General features: G+C 66.3%; 4 protein-coding genes across 14 annotated transcripts; 2 read left to right on the top strand and 2 right to left on the bottom strand.

Moving 5' to 3' along the window:
* The first annotated feature begins 22 nt into the window (after window positions 1-22).
* Window positions 23-6,073, top strand: ALDH16A1 (aldehyde dehydrogenase 16 family member A1). 5 transcript variants are annotated; one of them, XM_085045619.1, is made up of 16 exons: window positions 23-265; window positions 664-766; window positions 1,170-1,296; window positions 1,698-2,029; window positions 2,301-2,488; window positions 2,615-2,770; window positions 3,000-3,191; window positions 3,543-3,647; window positions 3,733-3,869; window positions 3,942-4,035; window positions 4,245-4,306; window positions 4,584-4,661; window positions 4,765-4,939; window positions 5,085-5,261; window positions 5,505-5,627; window positions 5,814-6,073. In XM_085045619.1, exons 1-16 carry the CDS (start codon window positions 170-172, stop codon window positions 5,973-5,975), a joined length of 2,307 nt encoding a protein of 768 aa, XP_084901745.1. In that variant the 5' UTR covers window positions 23-169; the 3' UTR covers window positions 5,976-6,073. The 5 variants fall into 5 exon arrangements, with proteins under 5 accessions (XP_084901745.1, XP_084901744.1, XP_084901743.1 ...); XM_085045618.1 differs by lacking the exon at window positions 23-265 and having other exon boundaries at window positions 373-766; window positions 1,698-1,879; window positions 1,952-2,029; XM_085045617.1 differs by lacking the exon at window positions 23-265 and having other exon boundaries at window positions 373-766.
* A 223-nt stretch (window positions 6,074-6,296) lies between these two features.
* On the top strand, window positions 6,297-8,553 carry FLT3LG (fms related receptor tyrosine kinase 3 ligand). Of its 6 annotated transcripts, XM_085045626.1 has the most exons (7): window positions 6,297-6,531; window positions 6,630-6,731; window positions 7,009-7,062; window positions 7,185-7,328; window positions 7,618-7,750; window positions 7,822-8,298; window positions 8,401-8,553. In XM_085045626.1, exons 1-6 carry the CDS (start codon window positions 6,502-6,504, stop codon window positions 8,265-8,267), a joined length of 909 nt encoding a protein of 302 aa, XP_084901752.1. In that variant the 5' UTR covers window positions 6,297-6,501; the 3' UTR covers window positions 8,268-8,298; window positions 8,401-8,553. The 6 variants fall into 6 exon arrangements, with proteins under 6 accessions (XP_084901752.1, XP_084901753.1, XP_084901756.1 ...); XM_085045627.1 differs by lacking the exon at window positions 6,630-6,731; XM_085045630.1 differs by having other exon boundaries at window positions 6,297-6,731; window positions 6,968-7,062.
* Window positions 8,554-8,635: 82 nt separating this feature from the next.
* Window positions 8,636-11,279, bottom strand: KASH5 (KASH domain containing 5). The gene is given in 14 exon segments (XM_085045622.1): window positions 8,636-8,917; window positions 8,984-9,041; window positions 9,130-9,194; window positions 9,327-9,386; window positions 9,485-9,541; window positions 9,634-9,779; window positions 9,782-9,836; window positions 9,914-10,031; window positions 10,109-10,252; window positions 10,332-10,398; window positions 10,479-10,528; window positions 10,674-10,854; window positions 10,941-11,015; window positions 11,087-11,279. Coding segments are annotated over 14 exon segments (1,374 nt in total). The 5' UTR covers window positions 11,136-11,279; the 3' UTR covers window positions 8,636-8,668.
* A 136-nt stretch (window positions 11,280-11,415) lies between these two features.
* On the bottom strand, window positions 11,416-13,683 carry CD37 (CD37 molecule). 2 transcript variants are annotated; one of them, XM_085045623.1, is made up of 9 exons: window positions 13,425-13,680; window positions 13,273-13,340; window positions 12,942-13,014; window positions 12,722-12,846; window positions 12,414-12,488; window positions 12,212-12,316; window positions 11,965-12,144; window positions 11,807-11,890; window positions 11,416-11,561 (listed from the first exon to the last, which is right to left on the bottom strand). In XM_085045623.1, the coding sequence occupies exons 2-9, from the start codon at window positions 13,336-13,338 to the stop codon at window positions 11,484-11,486; spliced, it is 786 nt and encodes a 261-aa protein (XP_084901749.1). In that variant the 5' UTR covers window positions 13,339-13,340; window positions 13,425-13,680; the 3' UTR covers window positions 11,416-11,483. The 2 variants fall into 2 exon arrangements, with proteins under 2 accessions (XP_084901749.1, XP_084901751.1); XM_085045625.1 differs by lacking the exon at window positions 11,807-11,890 and having other exon boundaries at window positions 13,425-13,683.
* Window positions 13,684-13,718: the final 35 nt, after the last annotated feature.

Genomic DNA, 13,718 nt, shown 5'->3' with positions numbered 1-13,718 from the left:
ACTCTGTCCCCTTCCGCCCCGTCTCAGTGGTCCCTGGGGACCGCTCTGGCCGATCCTGCCCCGTCTCGATGACCATTGAGGGCTGATCTGTCCAACCCGCCCCGGTCCCGGTGGTGCCCCGGGGCTGCTCTGTCCAACCCCGCCCCGTCTCTGTGGCCCCTCGGCGGCGATGGCGGCTCTGGAGCTCCTCGGGGTTCCCCCGGTCCCCAAAATCTTCGCCACGATGGAGGAGGGGCCGATCCCCGGCAGGAGCAACCCGGGAGAAGTGAGGGGGGTCTGGGCGTCCCCCTGGGTGGCCCTGTGGGTTCCTGAGAGGACCCTGGCCGTCCTCGGCGTGGCCCTGAGGACCTAGGGGGGCTCTTGAGAGGCTTCTGAAAAACTGGGGGGTGGTCTGGGGGAGCTGAGGGAAATAATGGGGCTGGGAGAAGCATCTTGGGGGGAATTGGGGCCGGTTTTAGGGGTCCCGTGGGGATGGGGTGGTCCTGGGAGACACTGAGGGTTCCTGAGGGGTTTCTGGGACTGGAGGGGTCACGGGGGAAGCCCAGCGTCCCTTGGGGTGTGTCGGGGTCAAAGTCCCCCCATGGGCCCAAGGTCATTCTGGGGGAGGGGAGGGGCTTTGCTTGGGCCGGGGGGTCCCAGGGGTGTCCCCCCATCTCTCCCCAGGCATGGCTGGAGTCCCACGGCCGCAGCCTCGGACACTTTGTGGCCGGAACCTGGTTGAAGCCGCCGGGAAGGACGAGCCTGGAGTGCCGGGAGGCCGCCACCGGTATGGGGAGGGGACAGGGAGGGGACAAGGATTGGGGTCAGGGGTTGGGGGTCATGGATTGGGGTCAAGGATTGGGGATCAGGTCAGGGTCAGTATTGAGGGTCACGGGTTACGGGCAGGGCCATGGATTGGGGGTCAGGAATGGGGACAGGGTTGGGGGTTAAGGGTCAAGGTCAGAGATTCGGGGTCACTGGTCGAGACCAGGACCAGGGCCAGGTTCAGGCATCAGGGACTGGGGTCAGGGATTAGGTCAGGGTCATGGATTTGGGGTCAGGGTTTGGGAGTCACAGTCAGGGCAAGGCACTGGGGTCCGGGTTTGGGATCAGGGTCATGGATTGGGGGTCAGGATTTGGGGTCGGGATGGCAGTTGGTGGCCAGCCTGTCACACCCTGTCTGTCCTCAGGCCGGACAGTGGCTGTGGTGCCAGCGGGGGACAGTTCGGACCTTGCTGCAGCTGTGGCAGCAGCAGCAGCAGCAGCTGAGGCCTGGGCGGGGCTGGGGGGACCCCAGCGGGGGCAGTGCCTGACCCGGTGAGTGACCCTGTGATCTCCAGTGACTCCCAGTGACCTTCTCTGTGCCCCTCAGGTGACTTTTGACCTGTCCCTGTTTCCCTGTCCCCTGTGGCAGCATGACCCCAAATGAACCTGGGTGACTCCAAATCCCTCCAAGCTTCCCCTGAACCCTCCCTGTGTACTCCATCCCTGGTGTCCCCGTGTCCCTCTTGTGCATCCCAGTGTCGCCCCAATGTTCCCTGTGTACTCTCCCGATGTCTCCCTTGTGTGTTCCAGTGTCACACCCAAGGTTGCCCTTGTCCCCCACATCCCCAGTGTTCCCCCTGTCCCCAGTGACCCTCTTATGCTCCCCCTGCCATCTCCCAGTGTCCCCCCTGTGACCCTCCCGTGTTCCCCGCTGTGTCCCCGGTGCCCCCCAGGCTGGCTGCCACGCTGGAAGGTGACCACAGGGGGACGATGGGAGCCCTGCTGGCCCTGACCAGTGGGCGGCCGCTCTGCCGGACCCTCGGAGCTGACCTGGACTTGGGGCTGCGGCTGCTCAGGGTGCCTGCGGCAGGGGCCCAGCTTGGCCCCCCTGGCCTGGAGGGCTGGACCCCCCTGGGTGAGTGGCTCTGTCCCCACAGTGTCCCCTGTCCCCTCCCCGTGTCCTCTGACGTGCCTGTGTGTTCCCCAGGGGTGGTGGCCGTGGTCCTGGAGGGTCCCTGCTCACTGCCAGCACTGCTCTGGAAACTGGGGCCACTCCTGGCCATGGGTGAGTGGAGTGGGGGGGACAGTTTCTGAGGTTGGGGACAGTTGTGAATCCAGAGAACAACTGTGGTGACTCTGTGGACAACTGAAGACCTTAGGGATGAGAGCAGATATAGGGTACAGTTGGGGACCTTGGGGACAATAGGGGATCCAAGGAATAAGGGAGCAATCCAGGTCTGGGGGGCTTCCTGATGGCCCTGTCGGGGGTCCCAGGTATTCTGGGGTGTCCTGATGTCCCTGTGGGATGTCCCAGACATTTTGGTGTGTCCTCACAGGGAACACGGCTCTGGTCCTGTCCCCACCGGCCACAGCTCTGCCGCTGCTGCTGCTGGGGGAGCTCAGCGGGGAGGGGGCGGCGCTGCCCCCTGGGGTCCTCAACATCCTAGCAGGACCCCCAGGGCTGTGCAAGGCCCTGCGCGCCCACCCTGAGGTCACCTCTGTCACCTTTCTCGGAGCCCCCCAGGTACAGCGATGTCACAGCAATGGGAGGTGACAACAACGGGGTGCTGCCCCCTCCCACCCCCCCCCCCCAGTTCACGGGTTCCCAGGTGTGCCTGGGGGTCCCCATTCGCTGTCCCCCCTTCCCCAGGAGGAGCTGCAGTCTCTGGTTTGGGGGTCTCCGTGCCGGGGGCCACGCCTGGGGTGTCCCCAGGGGGGCCGCATTGTTGTCATCGTCCTTGACTCAGCCGACCTGGACAGCGCAGCCTCTGCTATTGCCACCACCACCGCCAACCCCCCGGCACTGGTGGGGTTTGGGGGGTTTTTGGGGGTGGTTTTGGGGAGGTTTTTTGGGGTGTTTTTTTCAGGTTTTTTTTGGGGGGGAGATTTCAGGGGGTTTTCAGGGTTTTTTTGGGGGGATTTTTGTGGGGGGGGTGGGGGGGGTTGTGAGGTTTTTTTGGGGGGTTTGGGGAGTTTTTCTGGGGGGCCCCTGGAGGGTCACAGGCTGCCCTGACATCCGCCCACCGTGTCCCCAGTTCCTGTGCGGGGGGTGCGTGGTGCTGGCTCAGGACGCAGTGGTGGCAGCGCTGGAGCGGCGGATCCGGGCCCGGCTCGGGGGGCTGCAGGTTGGGGACCCCCTGGACCCCAAAACAGAGGTGGGGCCGCTGCCCCCTGGGGCTCCCCCGCCTGAGGGGGTGGTGCAGGAGGCACGGGAGGAGGGGGCTCAGGTGAGTGGGACACAAAGGGAGCCAGGGGTGGGGTGGCTATGGGGACATTGGGGTGACACAGAGGGATGGTGGGGGGTGGGGAGGGGCATGTGGTCTTTGGGGGTTTCCAGATGTTGGAGTCGAGTTTGAGAGTTCCTGGACATTGGGTCCCCTGTGAGAGAGATGGAGGGGTCATCTGGGGGAAAATTTTGGGGTTCCTGGATATTGGGGTCCCCTGGGGGGCATTTTGGATGTTCCTGGATATCGGGACCAGCTGTGGGGCTTTTGGGGGTCCCCTGGGGGCAGTTTGGGGACGCCCTGGGTGGCACTTTGGGGGTCCCTGCTCGTTGGAACCCCTGTTTCCCCCCCCAGGTTTTCCAGGCTCCACTGCCACCATTGCCGGAGGTGGGGGATCGTTTCTACCCCCCCACACTGATCTCGGGGGTGGCCCCGACTTCGCGCTGCCTCCGGGAGCTGGTGGGTGCCCCTGGGCGAGGTGGGGTGGGCAGGGGGCCTGGGGGTGCCTTTCGGGGGTCCCCTGAGTGTCCCCTTGCCCTGCCAGGCCCCGGGGCCGTTGCTGGTGCTGCTGCCTGTGCGTGGCCCCACCGAAGCTGTGGCCATGGCCTCAGCACTGCCCCGAACCGCGGCTGCTGCAGTCTGGGCCCAGGACATCACTGTGGCCTTGGACACGGCCAACAGGTGACCGTCATCCCCATCTAAATCCTGAGCCCCAGAGTGACCACTCAGCACTGACCACTGGCCTCTCTCCAGGCTGCCCCAGGGGCTGGTGTGGGTCAACACCTTGGACCTGCTGGACCCCTGTGGGGGCTGTGCCGGGGGAGCCACGGACACTGATCTGGATGAGGTGGGGGAGTCCCAAGGGAGCTCTCTGGGGGGGGGGTCTTGTGTGGTTTGGGAGGGGTCGCAGGGGGGTTTGGGGGAGCCCTGGAGGGATGAGGGGGTTTCCTGGGATAGGTCCTCCTGAATGGTTCGGGGGAGAATGGGGTGGGTTTTGGGGCTTCCCAGGTTGGGGGGATCCTGTGCCGTTGCAGATGTGCTCTGCACCCCCTCCAGGCGCTGCAAGAGTTCAGGTGCCCCCCCTGGGAACCGCCCCCCAAGGTGGACGAGCTGCTCAGGTACGCCCTGATGGGACAGGGACCCCTTCCCAGCATGGAGACCCCAGATTAGGGGTCTCAGGACAAGAACTCTTGAGACCTGGACCCCACTGGGACCCCAGTTTAACACTCCCAGGATCCCCTTCTTCCCCCTTCTGGTGGTGCAAGCCCCATCCCATCCCTCCAGAGGGTCCCGTGTCCCCCTCAAGACCCCGATTCTTCCTCTTCAAGTGGTCCCGGTGCCCCCCTGGAGTTCCCCCCGCAGCGATGCCCTTTGACTCCCTGTTTCCTGTCCCAGCCCACTGGTGACCGTGGATGACCCCGGCGATCCTGACCTGGCTCAGGCCGTGGCCGCCGCCCGCAGGGCCACCCCGGGGTGAGTGACGGGGGAGGAGAGGGGGTGGCCCCTCCAGAGATGTCCCCGATGATGGGACCCCTTGGAGAGAGGGGTCGGTCCCCAGCGCCCCCGACTACCGCAGGTGGTGGCGGCTGCCGGGGGCGTCGCGGGCCCGGGTGTTGCGGGGGGCGGCGGCGGCGCTGGTGGGGGGACACGGGACCCCCAAGGACGGCGACAATGGCGACACCAACGGGAGCTTGCAGAGGGCGCTGCTGCGCTGGGCGGCGCACGTGGAGCGCATGGGCGGAGCCGTACAGGTATGCCCATCAAAGGGGTGGGGACTGGGAGGGGGCGGAGCCTGAGTGGGTGACCCAAAAAGGAGGCGGGACCGGGCGGTGAAATGGGAGGTGTCCTGGGCGACTTGGCGTGGCCTCTGAAGGGGCGTGACTAATCCCGCCGCAGGAGGTGCCCGGTGGGCGTGTCCTGGTGACACGGCGGCCGCTCGGAGTGGTGGGCGTGGTCTGGGGTCGGTGCCACCCCTTGGCTCTGGAGCTCCTCCCCCCCGCACTCGCGCTCGGAAACTGCGTCGTGGTGGTGGCGCCCCCTGGCGGATCTGGCCCCGCACAACGGCTACGGAAGGTGCGGAACCCCTGGACCCCCCGGCTGACCCCTCCGGGACCCCCGGGTGACACCTGTGACACCTCCTCAGGACCCCCTCCATAAGTCCCTACACGTCCCCTTCCGCGGCCCCTGGGAGCCCCCATGTGCCCCCTCTGACCCCCTATGTGCCCCTCTGAAACCCTCCAGGAGCCCCCATGTCTCCTCCCATCAGTACAGGACACCCCCCTTCCGTGACACTCCCCCCTTCCCATGTGTCCCCAGGCTCTGGTGGCCGCGGGGCTCCCGGGGGGTGCCCTGACGGTGCTTCCCGGGAATTCCCGGGGGTCTGGATCCCACCTGGCACGACAGCACCCGGATGGACTCTGGCTCTGGGGGGTGGAAGCGGTGAGTTGGGGGGAACGACACGGGCGTGGGGGAGGACAGAATGTGTGGACGTGAGGGTGGACAGTGGCACTGGGCGGATCTCTGTGACATTTTAGGGGGTCCCAAGCCTTGGGACTATTGCTGTGGTGGGGATTTGGGGCGCGGGGGACGTCACCCCAGCTGTCTCCTCTTGTGTCGTTCCCCCAGGACTGCGACTGGGCCTCTGCCGTGAGTGTCCCCCGCATTTGGGGTGTCCCGGAGGGACTCCTGGGGGTCCCAGGGCAGGACCCCCTTCCCGGCGCCGAGCGGGAGCTGGAGCTGCGCTGCACCCGCCCCCACTTTCTTTGGCTGCCGGGAGGCGGTCCCTGAGAGCCCCCGCAGAACCCCCCAAATCTGCAGGGATTTCGGACCTTACACTGTGCCCCCCACCTCGCGACCTCCACCGCAGTAAACTGCTCCGAGCCGCAGCCGCTGTCGTGTCTCTCTGGGGAATGTGGGGGGTGCGGGGGCGGTGTCGGGGTGGAGTGGGGGGATATTTTGGGGGTGCCCCGCCCCTGCACGTGTCCGGACGCCCGGGCCCCCCTCCCTCGCTCGGGGCAGCCGCACCCAAAGCTCTGCTGGGCCCGGCGGGGGGTCCAGAGCGCCGCAGTCCCCGTGGGATTCGGGAGGGGGTCCCCGGGGTGAGGAGGGGGTGGCCAGGGGTCCACGGGGAGGGAGGGGGAGGCTCAGGACGTCCCGCTGCGCCCTCCGGTTTCCTGGGCCCCCTCCCGGCTCGGTCCCACTTTCACTTTCGGCGACAGCTCTGCTGCGGCCCGAGGGGTCCCGGGGGGGGTCTTGGGGGTGGTTCCGGGAGTGGTAGCGGGTCCCCATACACTGCCCCCAGCTCAGCAGCGCCATGGACTTGCCCCCCCCCAGCTCTGCTCTGGTAAGTGGGGACCCCTCCCTTGCAATTTGCCCCACGCCCCTCTGGGACTCCCGTAAGAACCCCTCGGGACGCCCAGAGCCCCCCCGGTGCCCCCCCAGGTGCCCTTCCTGCTCCTCCTGGTCGTGCCCGCCCCCAGCAGCTGCTGCTCCTTTGGCTTTAACCCTGTCAGCAGCACCTTCAGCGCCCACCTGAACAACCTGGTGAGACCCGCCCCCAGGACCCCCTCCTGCACACCCTGGGACCCCCTCCGATCTCTGGGATCCTCACGGGACCTCCTGGATCCCCCTGAGAGGCAAAGAATTCCCCTGCGGCCTCCCCAACCCCCCCAGTCTCCCTCATGCCCCAGGGAAGGCCCCATCGTGGATCCCAAAAACCCCCTAACTGCACCCCTCCACCCCCAAAGAGTCATTGGGGACCCCCTGAGTGCCCCCCTCAGCCCTCTGGGCTGTTTTGGGGACCCGCTGACCCCTCCCACAGACCCCCTGGCTGCTCCTCGACTACCCTGTGATGATGCCCAGCAACCTAGAGCCGGTGAGCAAGACCCTCCCTGAATTCTGTGTGACCCCCAAATCCTCCCCTCTTCCTGCAATCCCTGACACATCTGACCCCTGACCTGTGTCCCCCCAAATCCTGAACTCCCCTGCCCCTCTCAGGACAGCAGCTGCTCTGATCTCTGGGGGCTTCACTTCGGGGTGGTGGCTCTGCAGCGAATGTTGGAGGTGGCGGGGAAGGATTTGGCTCCCCTGCTCAGGACGCTCCTTGCCCAGCTCCACTTTGTGGCCGAGTGCCACATCCAGGTGATTGGGGGGCCCTGGGCTGGGCTCTGGGGGGTCCTGGGGGTCCTCGGGAAGGGGGTTGGGAGGCTCTTGGTGGGTGGTTATGGGGTGATCCTGGGGAGGCCAAGGTGAGTCTGGGGGTCTGAGGGGCTCTGGGGACCCCACAGGGGTCTGGGGTTACCCTCAGGTGTCAGGGTAATTCTGGGGGTCCTGGGGGGATGTGGGAGCTCTGGGGCATTTCTAGGGTTTCCCAGAGTGGTTCAGAAGGGGTTAGGGGTCACCTGGGGGGGTTCCTATGACATCCCTCCAGGACCCCCAGGGCTGTGTCCGGCTGGAGACGGTGAACGTGTCGCAGCTGCTGGAGACCCTCGCGCAGCACCTGGGGGAGCTGCAAGGGAGACCCCCACACTTCCCCGGCTGCTCCCACCTGCGCTGCCGCCCAGGTACCTCTGGGACCCCTGAGAGACCCCCCTCAACCCCACCAGGGCAGCTGCTGATCCCTATCTTCCCCCAGGCCCGGTGCTGACCAGCCCAGCAGTACAGCACGAGAGGACCTTGGGGGCCAGGCAGGGACCCCCCAGCTCCACTGGACATGGGCTGGTGCTGCTGGGGGGAGTTGGGGGGGCCCTGGGCCTGGCAGCGGTGGCCTGGGTGCTATGGAGGAGACCCTGTACCCAGGTGGGGATGCTAGGGGTGCTGAAGGACACTGGGGACACCGGAGGCACTGGTGTTACTGGCAGCACTGGGGGCGGTGGGGGCACGGGGAGAACTGGGGGTGCTGTGTGTGATAGGGACACAGGGAACACTGTGGGTGCTGGGTATCTTGGGGTCACTGGGAGCGCTGGTGACAGTGGGAGGATTGAGGGCACTGGGAGCACTGGGGAGCACTGGGAGATCCCTCCCCTCAGCCCCCCCCAGCCCTTACAGGGACCCCCGACGTTGGAGCAGGATGGGACCTGAGTCGCTGAGCAGGACTTGGGGACAGACACAGGTACTGGTAGGGCTCCTGGTTAGTGGGATCATTGGGAATGTCCTGAGGGGCACCAGGGGAGGCCCCTGGATCATTAGGTCCTCACCCTCTGCCCCTGTCCAGGCTGGCCTGAGCCACTGGTGAGAGATGGGGAACACCCGGTTCCCTGCTGGAAGCCCTTGGGGGCTACTACACCGGGATCTCCCGAAGCTGGACAGATGGGGGGGCCCAGCATGGCCCCCCGCAGGACCCATAAAGCTGATGTTGACACCCTGACTCTGACCCTGCTGTGGGAGCAACTGGGCGGGCTGGGACGAGTGTTTGGCAGAACTGGTACAGACTGGGGTGGACACAGCAATACCCAACTGGTCTTTACTGGGGGAAGGGGGGCTCACAGGGGCGGGGGGCTCCGGTGGCGCAGCTGGGGCTGTGGCCACTGGCGGGGCAGGAGGTAGAGCAGGGCCAGCAGTGCCAGCAGCGCCAGAGCCCATGGTGACAATGGCGCCCACGGTGACAACGGAGCCTGTGGGGCCACCTCCTTGGGCACTTCCTCGGCCACCTCCTCACTGCTCTCCACCAGGTCTCCTCCTCCGGATAGCGCTGTCCCTGTGTCCTCCTCCACCTCTATGTCCCCTGTCCCCTGGGCAGAGCCTCTGGGTCAGTGGCTGCCTGGACTCTGTGGGGTCTCCTAAGACCCCACCCTTACCTGGCTCACTGCTGCCGTGGCCTGGATGTCTGGCTGTCCACGTGGGCACCACGGGCGCCTGTGGGAAGGAGAGAAGGGTGGGGGTGGCAAGATAGGATTCCGGAGTGTCTCGAGGAAGTCCCCCACCCACATGTCCCCCCCTGTACATGGCCCAGGCATCCCGCATCCGGCCCAGCTGCTGCCGCAGTCGCGTCGTCTCCAGCCGCAATTCCTGGGGGGAGAAGGGGGTTGTCAACCTCTGCCCTTGACCCCCACATAGAGGGTGGGCACCGTTATGCCCTGCTGTGGCCCAGGGGCTCTGTGGCCACTGCCTGGGCTCACACCAAGGCCAGACATGCCATACCTGCACCACCTGCTCGTAGTCCTCCAGTGCTGCTGTCAGCTCCTGTGCCCGCTGCCCTGCCTGTGGGACAGGGCCCAGATGTGAGGGGCTGTGGGAGAGGGCTGGGGGTGGCCCTGGCGACAGCTGAGGTGGTGGCAGTGTCACTGGGTAGTGCTCACCTGGGCAAGGGCTGCATCCCGGGCAGAGAGCAGGGCAGTGCCACGGCAGAGCTGGGCCTGCGCAGAGGAATGGGGACATGGACACTCCTTGTCGTCTTTCTAACACAGCCCCCAGCACCACCCACCACGGTCACTGTGCCACTGCTCACCTCCAGGCTGGCCATCTGGGCTGCCTGTGCCTGGATCTGCTCCCGCAATCCCTGGCCCTCAGTGAGGAGCCGCTGGTTCTGCCAGGGGTGAAATGGGGCTGGGGTTCCCTGCAGCACTGCTCCACTGGGGTAGCCCCCGCTGCCAGGCTCACCTCCTCCTGTAGACCCTCAGCCCGTGAGCACAGGCTACGCTGCTCCTTCTCCTGGGGAGGGCATGACCGTGAGAGGACACCACGTAACACCATGTGACACTGCGTGGCACCTCAGCTGAGCCTCTCACCATGTGTCGTGCCTGCCGCCGGAGCTCGGCGTTCTCCTCCTCCAGCCGCTTTGCCACGGCCTTCATGTCCTCCAGCTCCTCGGCGGCCACCCTGGCCTGCTCCAGCACCTGCCGGCTGCTGCCGGGGGCAAAGAGTGTTTCAGCATTCCCAGGATGCTGATCCAGACCCCATCCCCAGGAGCCCCCTGGGAGCACCTTCGCAGCTGCGCCTGAAGCTGCGCAGTCTCCTCGGCCAGGTGGGTGTTGAGCTCCTCGGCCAGCTCGGCATCCCGCTGCAGTTTGGCGTTCTGGGCCGCCAGTTGCCGGGCACGGCTCCGCAGCCCCATGGTCTCAGCATTGCTGGGAAGTTCCATGGATCCTGGGGTGCTCCTGGGAGCACGGCCAGGGATGGCGGGGTGTCCCCGCAGCGGGCACTTACAGGGTGGTGACGTCCATGTATTCAACCTGGAGCTGGCTGTCTGCTGGGGATGTGTGTCCATTGTCCTCTGAGGGATGGGACACAGGGGGCTGTGCTTGTGTCCCCATTGGGGCCACACCAACTCCCTTTTCCTGTGCCAACACCCACCCGCTGGTGCTGGTCCAGTGTCGCCAGTTGCCACATCCTGCTCCTCGGCCCTGCATGGATGGAGCTGTGGGTCAGCACCACTGACTGGTCTTTCCAGCCCTGGGTACTGCCCCATCCCTTGGCACCAGCCTGTCCTGCTGGCCCTACTGTCCGGTCCAGCTTGCCCCAGGTGCTGCCACATCCCTTGGCACTGACCCGTCCTGGCGGCACGCCGTGATCCAGGCACGCATGGCTGTGCGGAATCCGGTCCAGTCTAGCGCAGTGCCTGCGGCTGCAGGGTCCAGCGCCTGCCGCAGTGCCCGCAGCTGCCCATCATGCCCACTGTGCCCTGTCATCGCTGCCACGTATTCGACCACCCGCTGCGGCTGCACCGTCCCTGGGGCAGATGGAAGGGTCAGGGACAGTAGTGACCATCCCGGGGGAGTTTCGCCGTGGACACCATGGCCCCAGGAGCTTGGCTACCTGTGCGCTCGGGGTCACAGGCAGCAAAGGTGCAGTCGAGGGCGAACTCGTCTGAGCAGCTGCTCTCGGCAGGGGCTGAGGGGGGAACATAGGTTATGGAGGGGCCGGTCCCACACCCCCGCCCCACTCCCTCATGGTCCCCGCACCTGGCAGGGAGATGACCGCGCCCGGGGCGCAGGGCCCCTCCGCAGTCATCGTGTTCGGGGGTGCTCCGGTGTCGCCGCTGCCCCAGTGGACAGCCGGCGGTCGGTGGTTTTTGAGGTGTTCCAGGGCCGTCGTGGGCCTGAGGGGGAGCCGGTGAGGGGGCGAGAATCGCCTCACGGCGGGGAAAAGGGGCGGGGCCTCGCGCGAGCCGTTCCCGCCCAGAGTAAAGGAGGCGTGTCAAGATAAAAGGGGCGGGGAAAGGGGCGCGGCACGCGCTGCTCCACGCGGGCCGCGCGTTCCCCGTCCCCTCTCGGTCCCGTTTCGATTCCGCTACTTCCCAACGGCTTTTATTGAAGGAGAACACCGGCCCGCGCTTCCCTCCATCCCTCCCCGACCCCCTCATATTCCCCGCAGCAGCTTCTCGTAGTGGGAGTCCAGGTTCCGGAGCAGGAACATCGACAGCATCAGCAGGGAGAGCTGGGAGCAGAGAGCGGGATCAGCCCCGCCAGATTCCTGACCCCCTTGTCGTCCACTCTGAACCCCTCCCAGACCCTTCTGGTCGCCCTCAATCCCCACCAACTCCCTGGCTCCCCACAGACCCTCCCCTGAATACTCCCTGGCCTCCCAGCCGCTGCCCAAGCCACCCACCCTATGGTCCCATAACCTCCCAACCATTTATAGCCCCAGCTCAGCAGGCTGCTGCCCAGGGCAGCCATCCTTACCTCCCCCAGGCCGATGCCTATGCAAACCCCCACGATGGCGACCAGGTTTCCAGCCAGCCAGGTCTGGACCCTCTGCTTGCAGCCCTGGGGTGACAACTGGGGGGTCACTTTGAGCCCCCCCCAGAGCTCCACGACCCCTTGATTCCCCCGTGCCTCACCTCAGGGAAGATGTTCTGGGACACAGCTGTGGGGCAGCGGCCGTGAGGGAGCATCCATGGGGTCTCATGGGTGCTGTTGGGTGCCCTGAGGCAGGAGCAAGCGATGGCCCTGTCTGTGTCCCCGGTGGGATCATTGTGGTGGTCCCAGTCCTGGGGTCCTTTCCAGCCACAGCAGCCAAGCTGGAGGGGCAAGGGGTCAGTAGGGTGGCCGTGAGGTGGCTTTGAAGGTCCTTTTGGCGGGTCTCACCTGCTGCTGGACAGCATCCCAGCTCTCGTGTGGGTCTCCATGAGGTCCCTGGGCCGGGTACCCCTGGATCAGCTCCTCTGCGTAGGTGGCCACCTTTGTAGCCAGCTGGGGAGGGGAATCAGCACAGCATTGCCCCACGAAACTGGGGTCCCCTGCCCCACCCCGGGGTCCCCCCCAGCCCCGGGGTTCCCCCTGCACTCACGGCAGCACGCTGCGTGTAGATGATGATGCCCACTGTGATCTGGGCAGCGAAGAGCAGCAGCAGGATCCCAAAATACTTTTGGGACAAACAGGGAAGGTGGGGGTCAGCCAGACCTCTCCCCCAGTCCCTCCCAAGCACTGGGGGCAGCTCAGAGGGGTCCCCCCACTCTTTACTGCTGCTCCCCAGGCACAGGATGTGGTGGCACCACGTGGCCCTGCGGTTGCCCCAGGAAGTTGCAGCACAGCTACTCCAGCCGCTCCCCCGCAGTTCTGTGACTCCTCTCGGCCCCCCCCAGCCCCCCAACTCACCAGCCCCAGCATGAGTTTGACCTCCTTGAGGGCACCCAGGCACCCTAGGAATCCCAGGAACATCGTGACGATGCCGACCCCAGAGAACCCGTAGGACCAGACCCTCAGGCTGACCAGTGGTGAACCTGGGGGACACGGAGGGGGGAAGGGGGTCAGGGAGCTTCCCAGATCGGGGTGCAACACGTCTTGGGGTATCCCACCCTTTGAGGGGGTCCCTTACCCAGCACAGCGGCGAAGCTCTGCCGGTCGAAGAGGACCCAAAAGCCGAAGGCGAGGAGGAGGATGCCCAGTATCTGGGGTGGCCGGGGGGAGCTCAGGTCAGAAAATGGTAGACTCCCAGTGCTCACAAGTGCTGGGAGATGGTTGCTCGCCCCCAGGTCCCCCCCGTATCCTCGTGTCCTCTTAGCCCCAGGTCTCACCACCTCCCCCCGTCCCCCAAGTCCTCCCAAGCTCTATGTCCCGCATCTCCCCCCTGCTCCCCAGCTCCCCCCAAAGCCCCGTATCCCCCCATCTTCCCCCTGCCCCCCAAGTCCCCCCACAGCCCTACTCACGAAGAACAAGAGGTTGAGGAAGAACAGGAAGCACTTGGTGCAGCCGAGGCAGCTTTTGGCGCTCATTTCTGCAGGGGGGTCACACACACACGAACTCAGAACCCACCCCAAGCCCAAACCGCCCCCCCGTACCCCCGGTTCCCCCCGCGCACCTGCGGCCACTCCTCCCGCCCCGTCCTCCGCCGCCGCCTCGGGCCCCGCAGGAAGCCCCGGGGCCGGCGGAAGCACCTCGCGGACGTCGCCCCGGGACCCCCACGGACGATACGGGGGGGGTGACCTCCGGTCTGACCCCCGGTCTGACCCCCGGGAGTGTGGGGTGACCCCGGGGGTCCCGGGGGGCTGCGGGGGCGTGACCGAGAAATGAATGACGGGCCACGAGGCGGGACCGACGCGTGAGGGGCGTGGCGATGGCAGCGGCCACGCCTCTGAATGCATAAAACAGTTCC

The sequence above is a fragment of the Lichenostomus cassidix genome, unplaced genomic scaffold (assembly GCF_008360975.1).
Source record: "Lichenostomus cassidix isolate B80296 unplaced genomic scaffold, HeHo_3.0 HiC_scaffold_38, whole genome shotgun sequence".
Taxonomy (NCBI): Eukaryota; Metazoa; Chordata; class Aves; order Passeriformes; family Meliphagidae; genus Lichenostomus; species Lichenostomus cassidix.
Note: the sequence above shows the minus strand (reverse complement) of the source record. Positions and strands in the feature narration are given on the sequence as shown.

Excerpts from the sequence above, each read along its gene's own strand:
- ALDH16A1 (XM_085045617.1), top strand. The coding sequence starts at position 472 with ATGGGGTGGTCCTGGGAGACACTGAGGGTTCCTGAGGGGTTTCTGGGA. Across the intron at positions 2,489-2,614 it reads CCTTTCTCGGAGCCCCCCAG|GAGGAGCTGCAGTCTCTGGT; the intron begins GTACAGCGATGT and ends CCCCTTCCCCAG. Across the intron at positions 4,036-4,244 it reads CGGACACTGATCTGGATGAG|GCGCTGCAAGAGTTCAGGTG; the intron begins GTGGGGGAGTCC and ends CACCCCCTCCAG.
- FLT3LG (XM_085045626.1), top strand. The coding sequence starts at position 6,502 with ATGGACTTGCCCCCCCCCAGCTCTGCTCTG. Across the intron at positions 6,532-6,629 it reads CCCCCCCCAGCTCTGCTCTG|GTGCCCTTCCTGCTCCTCCT; the intron begins GTAAGTGGGGAC and ends GTGCCCCCCCAG. Across the intron at positions 7,063-7,184 it reads TGCCCAGCAACCTAGAGCCG|GACAGCAGCTGCTCTGATCT; the intron begins GTGAGCAAGACC and ends TGCCCCTCTCAG.
- CD37 (XM_085045623.1), bottom strand. The coding sequence starts at position 13,338 with ATGAGCGCCAAAAGCTGCCTCGGCTGCACCAAGTGCTTCCTGTTCTTC. Across the intron at positions 13,015-13,272 it reads TCCTCAACCTCTTGTTCTTC|ATACTGGGCATCCTCCTCCT; the intron begins GTGAGTAGGGCT and ends CGGCCACCCCAG. Across the intron at positions 12,489-12,721 it reads TCAAACTCATGCTGGGGCTG|TATTTTGGGATCCTGCTGCT; the intron begins GTGAGTTGGGGG and ends TTGTCCCAAAAG.